The 17,559-nt window shown below is 32.2% G+C and overlaps 3 protein-coding genes across 5 annotated transcripts in view; 1 reads left to right on the top strand and 2 right to left on the bottom strand.

Annotated features, from left to right (window-relative positions):
- Positions 1–10,191, top strand: part of Nipped-A (Transcription-associated protein Nipped-A) — a 37,551-nt gene extending 27,360 nt beyond the window's left edge. Inside the window, exons 3-4 of the mRNA XM_035080943.1 lie at positions 40–9,642; positions 9,727–10,191. Coding sequence (XP_034936834.1) covers positions 40–9,642; positions 9,727–10,070 — 9,947 coding nt within the window. The 3' untranslated portion in view covers positions 10,071–10,191. The remainder of the gene's footprint in view (positions 1–39; positions 9,643–9,726) is intronic.
- Positions 10,192–10,548: 357 nt separating this feature from the next.
- On the bottom strand, positions 10,549–13,747 carry P5CDh1 (delta-1-Pyrroline-5-carboxylate dehydrogenase 1). The gene is made up of 4 exons (XM_035080854.1): positions 13,202–13,747; positions 12,468–12,681; positions 11,823–12,257; positions 10,549–11,750 (listed from the first exon to the last, which is right to left on the bottom strand). The coding sequence occupies exons 1-4, from the start codon at positions 13,243–13,245 to the stop codon at positions 10,737–10,739; spliced, it is 1,707 nt and encodes a 568-aa protein (XP_034936745.1). The 5' UTR covers positions 13,246–13,747; the 3' UTR covers positions 10,549–10,736.
- Positions 13,748–13,892: 145 nt separating this feature from the next.
- Prp40 (pre-mRNA processing factor 40) lies at positions 13,893–17,431 on the bottom strand. Of its 3 annotated transcripts, none has more exons than XM_035080796.1 (4): positions 17,253–17,431; positions 16,868–17,096; positions 16,316–16,783; positions 13,893–16,090 (listed from the first exon to the last, which is right to left on the bottom strand). In XM_035080796.1, the coding sequence occupies exons 1-4, from the start codon at positions 17,253–17,255 to the stop codon at positions 14,175–14,177; spliced, it is 2,616 nt and encodes an 871-aa protein (XP_034936687.1). In that variant the 5' UTR covers positions 17,256–17,431; the 3' UTR covers positions 13,893–14,174. The 3 variants fall into 3 exon arrangements, with proteins under 3 accessions (XP_034936687.1, XP_034936697.1, XP_034936706.1); XM_035080806.1 differs by having other exon boundaries at positions 13,893–16,009; XM_035080815.1 differs by having other exon boundaries at positions 13,893–15,964.
- Positions 17,432–17,559: the final 128 nt, after the last annotated feature.

Here is a 17,559-nt window from a genome sequence, read left to right as displayed (position 1 = left end):
ATATGATTCACCCATCTCATTATCAATCTCAATCTCAAGCTCAATATCATTATCACTATTCTAATGTTAGATCGACAGTTCAACCACAAACTGTAAGGACGAAAGAAGAAAAAGAAGTTCTTGAGCATTTTAGTGGTGTATTCTCAATGATGAATCCTCAAACATTCCAGGAAATTTTTTCAACTACGATAGATTACATGGTAGAGAGAATCTTTAAGAATTGTGCGCTACAAATCGTTGGTAATTCATTTTTAGCTAATCCGACGACATCACCAATCTTTGCTACTGTTTTGGTAGAATATTTATTGGAGAGAATGGATGATATGGGCTCAAATGTTGAAAGAAGTAACTTGTACTTAAGATTATTTAAACTAGTCTTTGGAAGTGTGTCTTTATTCCCAGCTGAAAATGAACATATGCTAAGACCTCATTTGCATCAAATCGTTAATCGATCAATGGAACTTGCAATGTCTGCAAAAGAACCTTACAACTATTTTTTACTTCTTCGAGCTCTATTCAGATCAATCGGTGGTGGATCTCACGATTTATTATATCAAGAATTTCTTCCTTTACTACCAAATTTGCTCGAGGGTTTAAATCGACTTCAATCAGGACTTCATAAGCAGCACATGAAAGATTTGTTTGTTGAATTGTGTCTTACTGTACCAGTTAGATTGAGCTCTCTATTACCTTATCTTCCAATGCTGATGGATCCATTAGTATCAGCTTTAAATGGCAGTCATACTTTAGTGAGTCAAGGTCTGAGAACTCTGGAATTATGTGTGGACAATCTGCAACCAGATTTTCTCTATGAACATATACAACCAGTACGAGCTGATTTAATGCAAGCTCTTTGGAGAACTTTGAGGAATCCAAGTGATCAAGTTGCTCATGTTGCTTTTCGAGTTCTTGGGAAATTCGGTGGTGGTAACCGTAAAATGATGATTGAGCCACAGAAGTTGGAATATAATAATAGAGATAACAATAATACTCCAGCTATTGTTATAAACTTTCCTGATTCTAATAAACCAATTGATTTTCCAGTAGAACAAGTCATTGAAACTGCTTTTTCAGCATTAAAATCTAGTACAACGGACTCTTTTTACCGAAGACAATGTTGGGAAATCATTAATAGCTATTTATTAGCATCTTTGCAGTTGAATGATAGCAAAAATGATCGAATTATTTTACATAAATTATTCACACATCCTAATTTTAAAGATTGTCCTATTCCACATCAACAATCACAAGATCTTAATTACAAATACTCTGATTTAGTAGGAAGAAATGTTCTTCAAACAGCTTTAACTGGAATTTTCGTTGCTGCTGCTATTAAAGATTTGAGACAATCTGTTCTTGGTACAATGGTATCTTTAGTAAGACATTATACCATCATAGCAATTGTTCAGCAAGCCGGACCATTTTGTTTAGATGATAAAATTCAAATAAACCACCACGGTCAAGACCCACTAGTTCTCATCGATGCTTTAGCAACAATTATGGGACATGAAGAAAAAGAATTGTGTAAACCTGGTCATCTAGCTCTTATATTAATTCTTGAAACAGCTACAAGTATATTAGGAACTAAAGAGCGTGCTTGCCAACTTCCAATGATGGAATATTTGGCAGAAAAAATGTGTGCATTGTGTTATGAAAGAGCTTGGTATGCTAAACTTGGTGGATGTATTGCAATTAAATTTTTATTTGAAAAGATGGCAACTAAATGGGTTTTAAATCATCTATTTGTCTTCCTAAAAGCTCTTATGTTTGTAATGATGGATTTGACTGGAGAAGTATCTAATGGCGCAATTGACATGGCTAAAGAAAATTTAGAACAAATGCTAAGAGTTTGTGTTAATTCAAATATTCAAAATACTAATCCAGAATTAATTGAAGCTCAAAACAAAAGTATTTATGAAGTGACTCACGAACTTGTGAGACAAGTAACATCTCCTCATACTCTAGTTAGAGAACAAGCTATGGCATCATTAAAATTACTTGGAGATATTCAAGGAAAAAGTGTTACTGAAGTTATGGAACCACATAAAGAAGTTTTAGCTGATATGATTCCTCCTAAGAAACATCTATTGAGACATCAGCCAGCAAATGCACAGATTGGCTTGATGGACGGTAATACTTTCTGTACAACTTTAACTCCACGACTATTTACAATCGATCTTCAAATTACAGAACATAAAGTATTCTTCCAGGAGTTACTGGCATTATCTGAAGTCGAAGATTCTACTTTAAATAAATTACCGTGCTATAAATCAATAACAAATTTAATACCTCTAAGGAAGTCAGCTTTACGAGCTTTGGCTGCTTGTCATTATATTGTTGCTTGTAGAGAAAAGATTTTTGGAGTTTTATATAGGACTCTTGAGAAACCAAATGCTGAACTTCAAGAAGCTGCTTTTGAATGTATGAAGAAATTTATTAGTGGTTTTCAAATTGACATGGAAGCTGTTCATGCTACAATGAGACCAATGTTATTGACTCTCGGAGATCATCGTAATTTAAGTTTGAACTGTGTGAAGCGACTTTCCTACTTGACTCAATTATTTCCAAGCACGTTCAGTATCACTTTGTGTGAACAACTTCTTCAACATCTTAAAAAATTATTAGAAAACTTAATCCAAGTACATAAAGGAGTATCCAAGTCTGGTGAAAGCGAACAAAAAATTGCAATAATTATTGGAATATTTCATCAAATCCCTGCTGCAACACCTAAATTTATTGATGTTCTCTGTCGACTTGTGCTTCAAACTGAGAAATCGCTACTTGTTGAAGCTTCCAGTCCATTTAGAATTCCTTTGATGAAATTCCTACTTCGATATCCAAATGAAACTTTAAATTTATTCTTACATGACAATAATATAAAGGATCAGCAATGGAGCAGATATTTAGAGTTTTTAATTAAACACACTGACGGAAAACCGTTTAGGGATGTACTTTATAATAATACTGGACGATTAATAACAATGCTATTAGCTCATTCTCAGACGAATTCTAACTTGAGTTTTACTGATAAGTGTGAGCTTCAACATCAATCAATAAGATTAATTTCTGTGCTAATTAAATATGATGACCAATGGCTTTCAAGTCAAACTCAACTTGTTGCTACACTTAAACAACTTTGGTGTAATGATGACTATCAAGCTCTTCACAAACGTGTCGATAGCGTTGATTTCAGTCGTTGGAAAGAGCCCAAATTAATTGTTAAAATTTTACTGCATTACTTTAGTCATCATCCAAATGATATTGATTTATTATTTCAACTTCTTCGAGCAACTTGTGACCGTTTCATTCCAGATTTCCAATTTTTGAGAGATTTTTTGGAGAATACAGTTGCGCAACAATATCAAGTAGACTGGAAACGGAATGCATTCTTTAGATTTGTTGAACATTTTCCATCAAACAACATGTCTCAAGAACTGAAAGCTAAAGTTTTACAGTTAATAATCATTCCATGTTTCTCTGTAAGTTTCGAACGAGGAGAAGGAGTTAAATTAGTTGGAGGTGCACCTATGCCTTATCAAGACAATCCAGAGAATGTAGTCTCTGTTTTCATAAGCAAAATAATTGATCCAGATAACCCATTTGGTTCATTTGACTGTTTAAGGATCTCTTTACTACAATTTTCATGCTTGTTAGTCGAACAAGCATCTCAGCATATTCACGACGTTACTAATAAACGACAAGGAAATAAATTAAGGAGACTAATGACTTTCGCATGGCCTTGTTTACTTGGAAAAAATTGTGTTGATCCAGCAACACGATATCATGGTCATTTACTTTTAAGTCATATCATTGCTAAATTTGCTATTCACAAAAGAATTGTTTTACAAGTATTCCATAGTTTACTTAAAGCACATGCTGTTGAAGCAAAAAATGTTGTAAAACAGGCACTAGAAATTTTAACTCCAGCAATGCCTGTAAGAATGGAAGACGGCAATACAATGCTAACACACTGGACAAAGAAAATAATTGTTGAAGAAGGTCATTCTATGCAGCAACTTTTCCATATTTTACAACTCGTTGTACGTCATTATAAAGTTTACTATCCAGTCAGACATCATCTAGTACAACACATGGTTAACTCAATTCAGAGACTTGGATTTAGTCCAACTGCTACAATTGATCATAGAAGATTAGCTGTGGAGTTAGCTGAAGTCATAATCAAGTGGGAGTTACACAGAATTAAAGATGAAGCAGATGCCGGAGAAGGAGGTCCAAGTTTAAAGAGGTTTGAATCTGATCCGACTGCTTCTTTGAATTCATCTTCTTCAACTTTATCAGCATCGTCTGGAATGTCTTCAGGATCCGGAGGAGGAAATAATTCTGGAACTCCTGGGGCATCAGGAATACCAATACCAACATCATCATCATCCTCATCAGCACCAATCGATAGAGCGCATGCAGATGCTATTTTAAACTTTTTATTGCGTTTAGCGTGTCAAGTTAACGATGCTACAACTCCAACATCAACAATGACAACAGGATCGTCAACTACTGGAGGTGGAACAAATCCAATGGCAGCAACAACATCCACAGCGACAATGCCTCAGGGTGAACAGCTGTCTCGACGTTGTGTCAATCTATTGAAAATGGCATTAAAACCAGATGTTTGGCCACAGTCTTGTGATTTGAAACTTGCCTGGTTGGATAAAGTTTTCTCGAGCGTTGATAGTGCTCAACCAAATTATGGAAATATTTGTACAGCTCTAGAACTTCTTACATTTTTACTTGGAGTTATGAAGAGAGAACAGATTTTATCGAGTTTCAAACCACTTCAACGAGGTCTTGGTGCTTGTATTAGTTCAAATAATACTAAAGTTATTCGATTAGTACATGGATTATTATCACGATTAGTAACTATATTTCCTCCTGAACCAACGTCATCATCAGTTGCTTCTAAATATGATGAATTAGATACTCTTTACACCACTGTTGGTAAATTTATTCTTGATGGTCTTGGTGCTTATGAGAAAAATACTTCCGCTAATCCTAGTTCATTATTTGGCACTTTGATGATTTTGAAAGCTGCTTGCACAAATAATCCAAACTATATTGATCGGTTTATCACACCATTTATGAGGGTTTTACATCGAATGGCCAAAGATCATCTCCAACCCGAACAAACAACTGAAACTAGCAATCCAGTGGGTAGTGAATTACTTATCTTAAGTCTAGATCTTGTAAAAAATCGTGTTGTAGTGATGAGTCCTGAAATGAGAAAATCGTTTATAGGATCAATTCTTGTTGGATTGATAGAAAAAACACAAGATATTAAAGTGATGAAAGCTATTACAAAAATGCTTGAAGAATGGATGAAGAATAAAAATCTAATTGCTATTAATCAAGCTCCAAGTCTTCGTGAGAAATCTATTTTATTAGTGAAGATGATGCAGTATGTTGAAAAGAGATTCCCAGATGATTTAGAACTAAATGGACAATTCCTAGAGCTAGTTAATTATGTTTACCGTGATGAAACTTTGAGATCATCAGAATTAACTTCAAAACTTGAACCAGCATTTATGAGTGGACTACGTTGTATTCAACCTCAAATAAGAGCTAAATTTTTTGAAGTCTTTGATGGATCTATGAGAAGAAGATTATACGATCGGTTGTTATACGTCGTTTGCAGTCAAAGTTGGGATGCAATGGGGCCTCACTATTGGATAAAACAATGTATCGAGTTAATAATCGTCACTGCAACATTATCTGCTCCAATAAAAATATCAAATCAAGATAATCTTTTACCTTCAATAAATTCAATAGTCAATTTGTCTGATACTGATGAAGATAAAAATTTGTATTTTGCACCAATTAAAGAAGAACCACAAGAATCAATGGAACTTGGAGAATCTCCTGAGCTTTCAGAACAAACTCAAACTGTTAATGAGCTCGAATCCGGTGATAAAAATGATGACTTACTTGACATTGATTTGAACGGCGACAGAAGTGATTCTATAAGTGGAATTGAAGCTAAAAAATCAACTTTAACTCAATTAATATCAAAACAAACGGAATTTTTAGAAAACGCGAGAAAGATCAAAACTGAACAATTTTTATTAGCATCTGCTCAACTATGTCATATGGACACTAATCTTGCTGAAAAAGTTTGGTTAGATATTTTTCCAAGACTTTGGTCAATTTTAGATCAACAACAACACAACACTTTGACTGCTGAAATTGTTCCATTTATTTGTTCAGGTACTCATGTGATTCAAAAAGATTGTCATCCATCAGCAATTGCTACATTTGTTGAAGCTATTTCTCACTGTGATCCTCCGATTCCTATAAGACCACCTTTAATTAAATATTTAGGAAAATCTCATAATCTCTGGCATCGAATGACGCTAAATTTAGAAAAAATGGCATTCGATGGAGAAAATAATTACGGAAATGATATAAATACTGGAAATATTGATAATAATTCAATGGATTTCGATGTTAATCATTCGGGTACCAATAGTCAATCAAGAGATAAACGAGATGTAGATTGTTATGATTTTGAACCAGATAATAGTCCACATACTCAAGTGTTAGATTCATTATCAGATATGTATTCTTTACTTTGTGAGGAAGATATGTGGTGTGGTTTATGGCAAAAACACGCACACTATAAAGAAACTGTTCAAGCAACAGCTTTAGAGCAGCAAGGTTTTTTTGAGCAAGCTCAAGGAGCTTATGATGTTGCCATGACAAAATTTAAACAAGATTATATTACAAATCCTGCTCCATTTAAAATCCAGAGGGAAGCTTTGTTGTGGGAGCAACATTGGATTCGCTGTGCGAAGGAATTAAATCAATGGGACCTATTGCTCGATTATGGTAGCAAAAAGAGTGAAAAAAATCCATTCCTTATTCTCGAGAGTTCATGGAGGATACCTAACTGGAGTATGATGAAAGAAGCTTTAACTCAAGTAGAACACAATTGTCCAAAAGAAATGGCTTGGAAAGTTAATCTTTATCGTGGATTTTTAGCCATATGTCATACTGAAGATCAACAACTTAATGCCGTTGAAAGATATGTTGAATTGGCATCAAGTTTATGTATGAGAGAATGGCGAAGACTACCTCATATTGTTAGTCATATTCATTTACCTCTTCTTCAAGCAGCCCAACAAATTATGGAGCTTCAAGAAGCCATGCAAATTAATCAAGGATTACTTCATGGTAGATCTTCATCATTACATGACATGAAAGCTATCGTTAAAACCTGGAGAAATAGATTACCCGTAATTGCTGATGATTTAAGTCATTGGTCAGATATTTTCACATGGAGACAACATCACTATACATTTATATCTAGCCATTATGATTCTCAACAAGATCAATCAACGAATCATTCGATGTTAGGTGTACATGCTTCTGCCCAAGCAATTATTCATTTTGGAAAAATAGCACGAAAACATAATTTAACTGGAGTCTGTTTAGATTCTTTATCAAGAATTTATACTATTCCAAGTGTTCCTATTGTCGATTGTTTCCAGAAGATTCGGCAGCAAGTTAAATGTTATCTTCAAATGGCTTCAGTAACTGGTAATAATGAGTTGCAAGAAGGTTTAGAAGTGATTGAATCAACAAATCTCAAATATTTCACTAAAGAGATGACTGCAGAATTTTATGCATTGAAAGGAATGTTGCTTTCACAAATTGGAAGATCTGATGACGCTAATAAAGCTTTTTCAGCAGCTGTTCAACTTCATGATACTCTGGTTAAAGCCTGGGCGCTTTGGGGAGATTATTTGGAGCAAATTTTTACAAGAGATTCACGACAAATTTCTATTGGTGTATCAGCGATTACTTGTTTTTTGCATGCTTGTAGACATCAGAATGAGTCTAAATCAAGAAAATATCTTGCTAAAGTACTTTGGCTTTTAACTTATGATGATGAAAAATCTTCTTTAATGGAAGCTGTTGATAAATATGCTGTCGGCGTTCCTCCAATACAATGGTTACCATGGATTCCTCAGCTTTTGATGTGTCTAGTTCGTCATGAAGGAAATGTCATTCTCAATCTTTTGTCTCAAGTTGGTCGTATGTTCCCACAAGCTGTATACTTCTCAATACGAACACTTTATTTGACATTAAAAATTGAACAGAGAGAAAGGTACAAAAGTGCTGAAATTGCTGCTGGAAAGAATGTTTCTGATGATAGTGAAAGCAAATCTGGTAATGCTGCAAGTGGAGTTCAACAGCAGATGGCTTCTAATATTACCAATACATCATCGTCATCGACTGCTGCAGCTGCACCTGAAACTGGACCTATAAGAGCAACACCACCTATGTGGAGATGTTCGAAAATTATGCATATGCAAAGAGATATTCATCCAACTATTCTATCGTCTCTTGAAGGAATTGTTGACCAAATGGTTTGGTTCCGCGAGACTTGGTATGAAGAAGTTTTAAGACAACTTAGACAAGGTTTAGCGAAATGTTATGCGATAGCATTCGAAAATCGTGGTGCTGTTTCCGAAGCAACGATTACTCCTCATACATTAAATTTTGTTAAAAAATTAGTATCTACTTTTGGTATTGGAATAGAAAATATATCATCATCACAGAATGTAAACAATACTTTTGGATCAGCAGCTTCAGAATCATTAGCTAGAAGAGCTCAAGCAACCGTCCAAGACCCTGTTTTCCAAAAAATGAAAGGACAGTTTACTTCAGACTTTGATTTTACAGTACCAGGTGCTAAATTGTTACATAATTTAATAAGTAAATTAAAGAAATGGATAAAAATTTTAGAAGGAAAAACTAAACAGTTACCTAAATCATTCCTTATTGAAGAAAAGTGTAGATTTTTGAGCAATTTTAGCTTAAAAACTGCAGAAGTTGAATTACCTGGTGAATTTCTTTTACCCAAACATTCACACTATTACGTTAGAATAGCAAGATTTATGCCACGAGTAGAGGTAGTCCAGAGACATAACACAGCAGCTAGAAGACTGAGAATTCGTGGACATAATGGTCGACTTTATCCATATTTAGTGGTAAATGATGCTGGTTTGGGTGATGCTAGACGTGAAGAACGAGTTCTTCAACTTCTTCGAATGCTCAATTACTACTTAGCGAAGCAAAAAGAAACTTCTCGAAGATTCTTACATTTTACTGTACCTCGAGTAGTAGCTGTTTCCCCACAAATGCGACTGGTTGAAGATAATCCAGCTTCAATATCACTTTTGGATATCTACAAACTTGGATGTGCTAAGTTGGGAATGGAACATGATGCTCCTATTGCTCGTTACTATGAAAAATTAGCAGCTATGCAAGCGAGAGGTGGACAACCGAGTCATCAATGTCTCAGAGATATTTTGAAAGAAGTTCAAACAACGATGGTTCCAAAAACATTGCTGAAAGATTGGGCGGTTAAAACTTTCCCTGTTGCTACGGATTATTGGACGTTTAGAAAAATGTTTACTCTTCAATTATCTCTCGCATGCTTCTGCGAATACGTTCTTCATTTAACAAGACTTAATCCAGATATGATGTACATTCATCAAGACTCCGGACTTGTTAATATTGCATATTTCAAGTTTGATGTTGATGATACTTCTGGAGAATTAGATGCCAACAGACCAGTACCTTTTAGACTTACTCCAAATATTATTGAATTTATTACGAGCACAGGTAATTTATTTGAATTTTTCCATATGTATAACAATTGCTAAATCATTAAATACATTGAAACTAAATTAAATGTATTTGTTTCAGGAGTTTCGGGACCTCTAACAGCATCAGCAATAGCAACAGCGCGATGTTTAGTTCATCCATCCTTCAAAGTTCATACAATTTTACGAGCTATATTGGGTGATGAAGTAATAGCTGATCATAACAGGAAGCAAGAAGATTCTGAAAATGCTTCTCAATCACCTTCAGATATGAAAGGAGAATTATTGATAACTATGGTTACTCGAGCAGTGACAGCAATTATGAATAGACTTAATTCTCTAGCTAATTTTGAAGGAACTGACAGTAAAATGAGTACTCTTGTTGCTGCAGCTAATAGTCATGATAACTTATGTCGTATGGATCCCTCATGGCATCCGTGGTTGTAAATTTATATAAACTTTTTATTCAAAAAAAATTTTTCTATCGAATGATTTTTTAAAATCTTTGATAGTTATTATTATTCACAAGCTTAAAAATGGAATGTATGAAAAATCTAAAACATTTCTTTTTTTCGTATAGTACATAAGTATTTATATTAATTAAAATAATTAACATACAATGTATAATAATATTTTTTTTACCAGAATTTATTAAAATATATTTGTAAACAATTGGATGATTAGATATTTAAAGAAAATACCGTAATTTCGTAATATCAAATTTTTTTTGTAAATACCTATTTAAAATTGCATTTTCTTTAAAATTTGCGAAATTACATACCTTTATAAGATTAATTAAAGACAGAAAATGTAAAATAAAATCAACGAAAATGAATGACTAATTATTTGTTATAATTATTAATGGATATTTTTTACATAAAATACTATTATATAAGATTATGATATAAAAATAACATCTTTGAGGTAAATATCTGCTGATAAACTGTTTAACAAAAATAAATAATAATTTAAATCAATTAATTAATTGATGTTTATCAATTAATAAATCGATCCTTCATGTACTTTAAGTTAATGATAGCTATTAATAGTAGTGGAAGTAGATCTTTTCAAATGTATTTTCTTTTTATAAATGGTTTTTAGAATCAATTAACTTTATGATTCCATGTAAGGATATTTGTATTCTGTGATTGGCACAAAGGTTTCTTTAATAGATTGTGGTGAAGACCATTTCAATACATAATGAGGTCCGCCAGCCTTATCATTTGTTCCGGACATTCTACCACCACCGAATGGTTGTTGGCCAACAACTGATCCGGTAGATTTATCATTAATATAAAAATTACCAGCAGTGTATTTAAATTCTTTCAACGCTTCTTTTGCCCAATTTAGATCTTGGGCGAAAATTGCTCCAGTTAAAGCATATGGAGTGGAAGACTCGACAAGTTTCATTGTTTCGTTTAATTTATTGTCTTTATAAATAAATATTGTCAAAACCGGTCCAAAAATTTCTTCTTTCATTATTTTATCATTTGGATCAGACGTTGTGATGATTGTTGGTTGAATGAAAAATCCTTGAGATTTATCATAAGTTCCTCCACCAATAATTTCCAAATTTGGTGATGATTTTGCATGTTCAATGTACCCAACAATACGATGATAAGCTGCTTCATCTATTACTGAACTAGTAAATATTGAAAAATCTTGAACATCACCAATTTTTAATTCATTACGAATCGATAGTAAATCTTGTTTAATTTTTGGCCACAATGATTCCGGAACATACATTCGACTACAAGCTGAACATTTTTGCCCACTGTACTCGAAAGAGCTTTTGATTGTTGCATTAACAACTGTAGTAACATCTGCACTTGGATGCACGAAATGGTAGTTTTTTCCACCACATTCACCTACCATTTTTGGATAATTTTTATAACTTGAAAGATTATTTCCTACTTGACTCCAAAGATGATTGAAAGTTTTGACTGATCCAGTAAAATTAATTCCTGAGAGGAAGGGGGATTGAGTAATTGTATTGCCAAAATCAGGTCCATGCGAAGGTACAAAATTTACTACGCCCGGAGGAACTCCAGCTTCACGACAAATTTTAAAGATGGTCCAATTAGAAAGAATTGCTGTATCTGAAGGTTTCCACAAAACTGCATTACCCTATAAAACAGCAATTATGAAAATTTATTTCGCTAAAATTTTTTTTTGTTTATAAATAGTAATTTAAATTACCATAAGTGCTGGAGTGTAACTTAAATTCCCTCCTATTGCAGTAAAATTGAATGGGGATATAGCAGCAATAAAACCATCTAAACCTCGATACCTCATTGAATTACGTGAAATTTTCAATTCAGGAGAAATAGGCTGGTATTTCAGTACCTCTGATAGAAAATAACAATTGAGTTTAAAGAAATCGATTAACTCAGCAGCACTATCAATCTCTGCTTGGATAACACTCTTTGCTTGGCCTAACATAGTTGTTGCATTGAGATCTTGACGATATTTATTTGCCATTAAATCAGCAGCTTTCATCCATATTTCAATTCTTTTTTCAAATGGAACATTTTCCCAGTCACGTTGAGTTTTTACTGCAACTTCAATTGCTTTCTTTATCAAATCTGGATTTGCATAATAATATTTTGCTATCTTTTTTTTATGATTGTGAGGCTGAAATGCAAATAAGAATCTTTATTTATTGTAAATTGATAAAAGAACTCTTCATATTATTTTGAATTTTTCAAGTCTTTCTTGAATTTGCAATTTTTTTCTCAATATCTTATCGAAATAAGAAGCTATCAGCACATATTGATTTTGGATAAGAGATTATCAAACTGCTTTCTCTATTAAACTTTAATATTCTGATAAAAAGCTACTCACCATACATTGATACTTGACAACATCAGTCCGAAATTCTTGGTCGCCGATGACGATTGGTACATCTTGACATTCATTTGAATATTTGTTTAAAACATTTTCCAAGTTCTTACGTTCGTGGCTATTTTTGTTATATGATAAAAGTGGTTCATTTTCTAATGGAATATCAGGAATACTGGGCAGTGAAACAACTGATTCTAACCAACGAACTCCAATTCTGAGTGGAAAAGACGAATAATTAATTTTCATAAGAAATAATTGAATAAGTTAAAGGAGCTACTAGTGAAAAGATATAAATTATTGTTTACCAATCGCTAATTAAAAAAGAAAGATAATCAAAATAATTGAAGTATGTCAAATAAAAATATTAGTTTGATTATTATATATCTAGTTAATAGCAATAATTAATAATAATTTTTGTAAAAATTTCAGTTTATTGTAAATACCGGTAACCAAAAAAACTATCTTTCTAAAATGTGTACAATTATTGAAAAGGTTAGCTTGACTCAAGTAATAATTATTTTTATAAAATAAATAAGAAAAAAATTATTAATACTAGCATAAAATAATATATTAACAAAAATGTTTTTATATCATCAAACAAAACTAACCTCACTATAGAACTAATATCATCAAAAAATTAATTTAATTAATATTAAAATTAACATAGATATTTTAATGTCGGTTATTTAAATACATAATCAATTAATATAAATTATATAATGTTTATAACTTACTTTGGAATTGTAATATTAAGTGATTGACGACAAAAATGAAACATTTTTCTAGTTGTAATATATAAAAACGTTCTCTATTAAATAAATTTACTATTTAAATGATCTTATACTAAAATGTATACTAAAAAATTCAGTTGGAACACGCTCATTAATTCAAATGAACGAGTAAAAAATACTCTCTCCAGTTTACAAATTTATAAATAAACTCAAAGACAACGCAAATTTTTTTTTACTCAATCCTTTACCGGCTATTACCGTTATTTACTTTCCAATATTCTTACAGTATTTTCGATATGTATGAAACTTTTTAGACGAATTAAAATTCTAAATTTCCAGTTAAAATTATATGTTAATTATAACAAATAATTACAAGCAACGTAAATGATAATATTATTTATTTAAACTATGATCTCATCAAGATAAAAAGATTTAAATGATAATTTTTTTATTATTAAAATAGAATTGCGACAATGTTAATATACTTTATTGTACATAGTGGGGAATTATTTGACACTGGTAAATACCATGTTTATTTGGGTCTGTTTTAAAAGTCTCAAGGTTGTTCATTATTTACCAGTCGCATTTGCTACAATTCAATGAAATTGAGAATGTATTCTAACTGATGTATTACGAATTATTTAAATTGATTAACAGACTTGAAAAAATATTTTGAAGAAATAAAAAAAAAAACTTTTTGTTACTAATTTTTATCTTTTATTGACCATCAATTGATTTTTCATCAATTTCAAGATGAAAAATTTTATTGGAGTATTATTCGTTATTGTCACTCTACATTTTCTCTATTACTAACTTTATGTAAAAAAAGTTGAGATTTTTGAAACAACGTGACTTAACTCTGACATAATTATAAGAAAAGATCATCCTTATTTAATTCTTAATTTGTAAATAATTTTATAAATTAAAATATTTGAACAATTGTCTTATATTATTGTAATGAATTTATTCCACTTAATTAATTCTCTTCTTGTTGCATTTGAAGTTCTCTAAGCAATTGAGCTCTCTGTTTTTCTAACTCATCTTCTGAAAGATCATTTTGTTCTTTATTTCCATTAGAACTTTCACTATATCCTGAAGTTCTCCGATGTTTTTCTTCTTTTCTTTTAGTTTCTGGAGATTCTTCAGAAGAAGGAAGACGGGAATGTGACCTGGAATGACTTCTACCACGCTTTTTCTTTGTTTTCCGTCTTCTAGACTTTTTACTTTCTGATTCTGAACTTTCTGATTTACTTTGAATACTCAATGATCTTGACTTCATTCGTTTTTTCTTTGCAACACCTTTTTCACTTGCTTCAGATTCACTCGGAGATCTGGATCGTGATTTTCTCTTTAATTTTTTCATTTTCTTCTTCTTACTTCGAATATGATGATGACTACAACTTTCTTCTAACTCATGTTGATACTCTTTAAATATTCTTAAGCGTTCACTTTCAACTGTAATAGCTTTAAAATCTGCAGACTCTTCAATCTTCGGTCTAATGTCTTCCCAAGTAACTTGATAGTCAACATCGAAACTTTTTAATAAGTTTTTGAAAGCTAGTTCTAATTTTTTAAACTTTCTTGTTTCTTCCTTAACTCTTTCTTTTTCTCTCGCTTCTGCTTTCTCTAGTAACAGATTATAAGTTAATTTTACATTACCTGCATCCAGAGTTGCAGATTTTCGATCTTCACAAACTACAGTTGCGAATTCTTCAAAAGTTGTGTTAACTTGAACTTCAAAGTTTTTATCTTTTAAAATTTCTCTGATTATCTTCTTTTCATCATGAAATCGAGACTTGAGATCTTCAACATAAAACTTGAAAAGGTCTAAAGGGGTTGATCCGGGTTGTCCAAGCATTGTGGAAAATCGTAAATCAGCCGAAAGCATCGGATAAAGTTCTACCCATAGAGACATTGATGTTAATTTACCCTGTTCATGTAATTCATCAAGCAAACTTATAAATCCATCCCGATTTTTTCTTTCTAATCGCTTTCTTCTTTTTTTCTCTCTTTCTTTTTCCTCTTCTTCATCTTTTTCAAGCTGTCTTATATGATTCTCAAAAACCAAAAGAGCATCTTCTTTATCCATTTCTAATAAATGTGCATCTTCAGCAAATGTTGAATGTTGAAGAAGCAATGCCTGAGCTTCCTGCCATGTTGTTCTATATGTTACATCAGTCATTGTATCTAAAACTTGAGCTAATTTTTTGGTATTTCTCTTTTTCAATTGTTTAGCTTCTTCTTTTTCTCTTTTAGCAAGATTAAACACAACATCTTCATAAATATCTCGTCTATCAGAATCCCCAACTGCTTTCCAAATATCTAAATTACCGAAAAGCTCTTCACATTTATAGTATTTAACAGTACTAGCCATTTTCTCACTTTCTAACAAAAATTGTTCCAGGTCTTCCTTAGCTTTTTTCAGTCTTAGTCGTTCGGCCTCCCTCTCTTCTTTAAGCTTTTGAGTTTTATATGCATTGAAAGCTTGCTTTCTTTCATTCAATTTTTTCATTTGCGGATATCTTGGATCATTTTGAATCATTTTAACTGCTTGTTCCCACGTAGCATTCGACGGAACATCACGTTCTTTTAATAATTCTTTGAAAGCTTCAATAGCTTCTTTTTTATCTTTAAACTGCATTTTAGGTTCAGGCGTACTTGTTCTGCTGCCATTAGCTGATCCTTTAGCTGAATTACTATCTTCATCTGGTTTCGCTGGTGGTGTTGGTATATTTATTGCTGCGAGCGTTGCTGCCATTGCTTGCTCTATTGCAGATTTACCACTACTTATTTCTGACGGGGTAGTTTTAGCTGTTGCATTGATATGAGTTGTTAATAACGATGAAGATGAGGATGATGATGATGTAGTGGATGATGATGTTGATGTTATTCCTACAATATTTAATTTATTTACAACAATTTATTTTCTACTATGAATTAATGGATGTGATGAAAAAATAATAACAACTTCTGTCACACATCTGTTACTAAAAAAATTAAACAGTATTTTGATTTCAAATAAAATCATATTTATAACTATTTTATGTAACAAATGTGATTCAGATTATATGATAAACTTAAAAAAATTTATGCAAATTTGATCAAATAAAAAATTACCTGAAGTTATAGTGTTAGCGGCCGAAACAGCTGCTGCTTCTTCAGCAATAATCCTATTTTTTAACTCTTCTAATTCAGGGGGAATTGTCCATCTAGATTCTTTAGTTGATACATTATGATAATAAATTTTCCCATTTTCTGATTTGTACTCTTTCCATGGACATTGAGATAATAAAAGCTCACTTGGAGTTTTTAATTCGTCAGGTTTTTCCCATAAAGATTGCTTAGTTACTGAATTATAATAATAAGTTCTACCATCTGGAGCTTTATGTTCCGACCAATCGCATTTTTTATCAGCTGATTTAACACCATCATTCAGTACTGCAGGAGCTCCAGAAACTGGAGCTATGGTGGTAGCCATCGGGCCAGAAGTAATCGCAGGTGATCCTATTGCATCTCCAGGAATTACTGGAGTCATTGACGGAGATGCTACACTGGCAAGTGGTGCGCTTATTTGAGGTGGTGCGGCTATAATATTAAAATAACTTGATTTTGTGAACTGAAAGTATTGAGTAAAACTATGAATAATCAAAATAGTAATGATGAAGTTACCAATTACTCCAGGGTCTGCTGGAGGAGCTGTTGCAGCAATCGGAAAGCTAAATCCCGGAGGAGGAATTGAAAATTGTGGTGGCATAATGCCAGGTGGCCCAGAAGCTAGCCCAGGAGGTGGAATGAAAGGAGTAGCTGGAATCATTGGAGGTACAAATCCTGGAGTCATGTTAGGAGTTGCTGTAGGAAATCCTGGTACTCCTGGAGTTGGAATTCCATCATTCGATGCCTAAAAATTACAAGTTATTTAAGTAAAATAATTAAAATAATTTTCTATATTCTTATTTGCAATTAATACTTTTAATTATACATAACATAAAAAATTCTTTTAATTTTTGTAATTCATAATATTTTCAAATAGCGAATTCGTCTTGTATTGACTTACCATTTTGATAATTTATTATGTAATAATGTCAAAACATGAGAAAATTTTTTTATGCTTCAAAATTTGAATAGGCATACGATACACCTCAATTAAACTATCAATTACCAAATTTTTCAATTGGTATTCAACTTTATTTGATAAGAATTTCAATATTTACTAAGAAAAAATGTAACTTTGAGGTTAAGTTCATAAATATTTCAGCGTCGGCGCATGGATGGTGTCGATAAGAGTAAAGTTTAATTTTACCAACAATAAATAAATTAATCAAAACCAACTGTCGATAAAAATGATGTCATTTTTGGTTTTA

Source organism: Chelonus insularis, unplaced genomic scaffold, assembly GCF_013357705.1.
Source record: "Chelonus insularis isolate UGA/USDA-ARS -01 unplaced genomic scaffold, ASM1335770v1 contig_120_pilon, whole genome shotgun sequence".
Taxonomy (NCBI): Eukaryota; Metazoa; Arthropoda; class Insecta; order Hymenoptera; family Braconidae; genus Chelonus; species Chelonus insularis.
The sequence above is the reverse complement of the archived record's forward strand: the minus strand, read 5'-3'. Positions and strand labels throughout refer to the sequence as shown.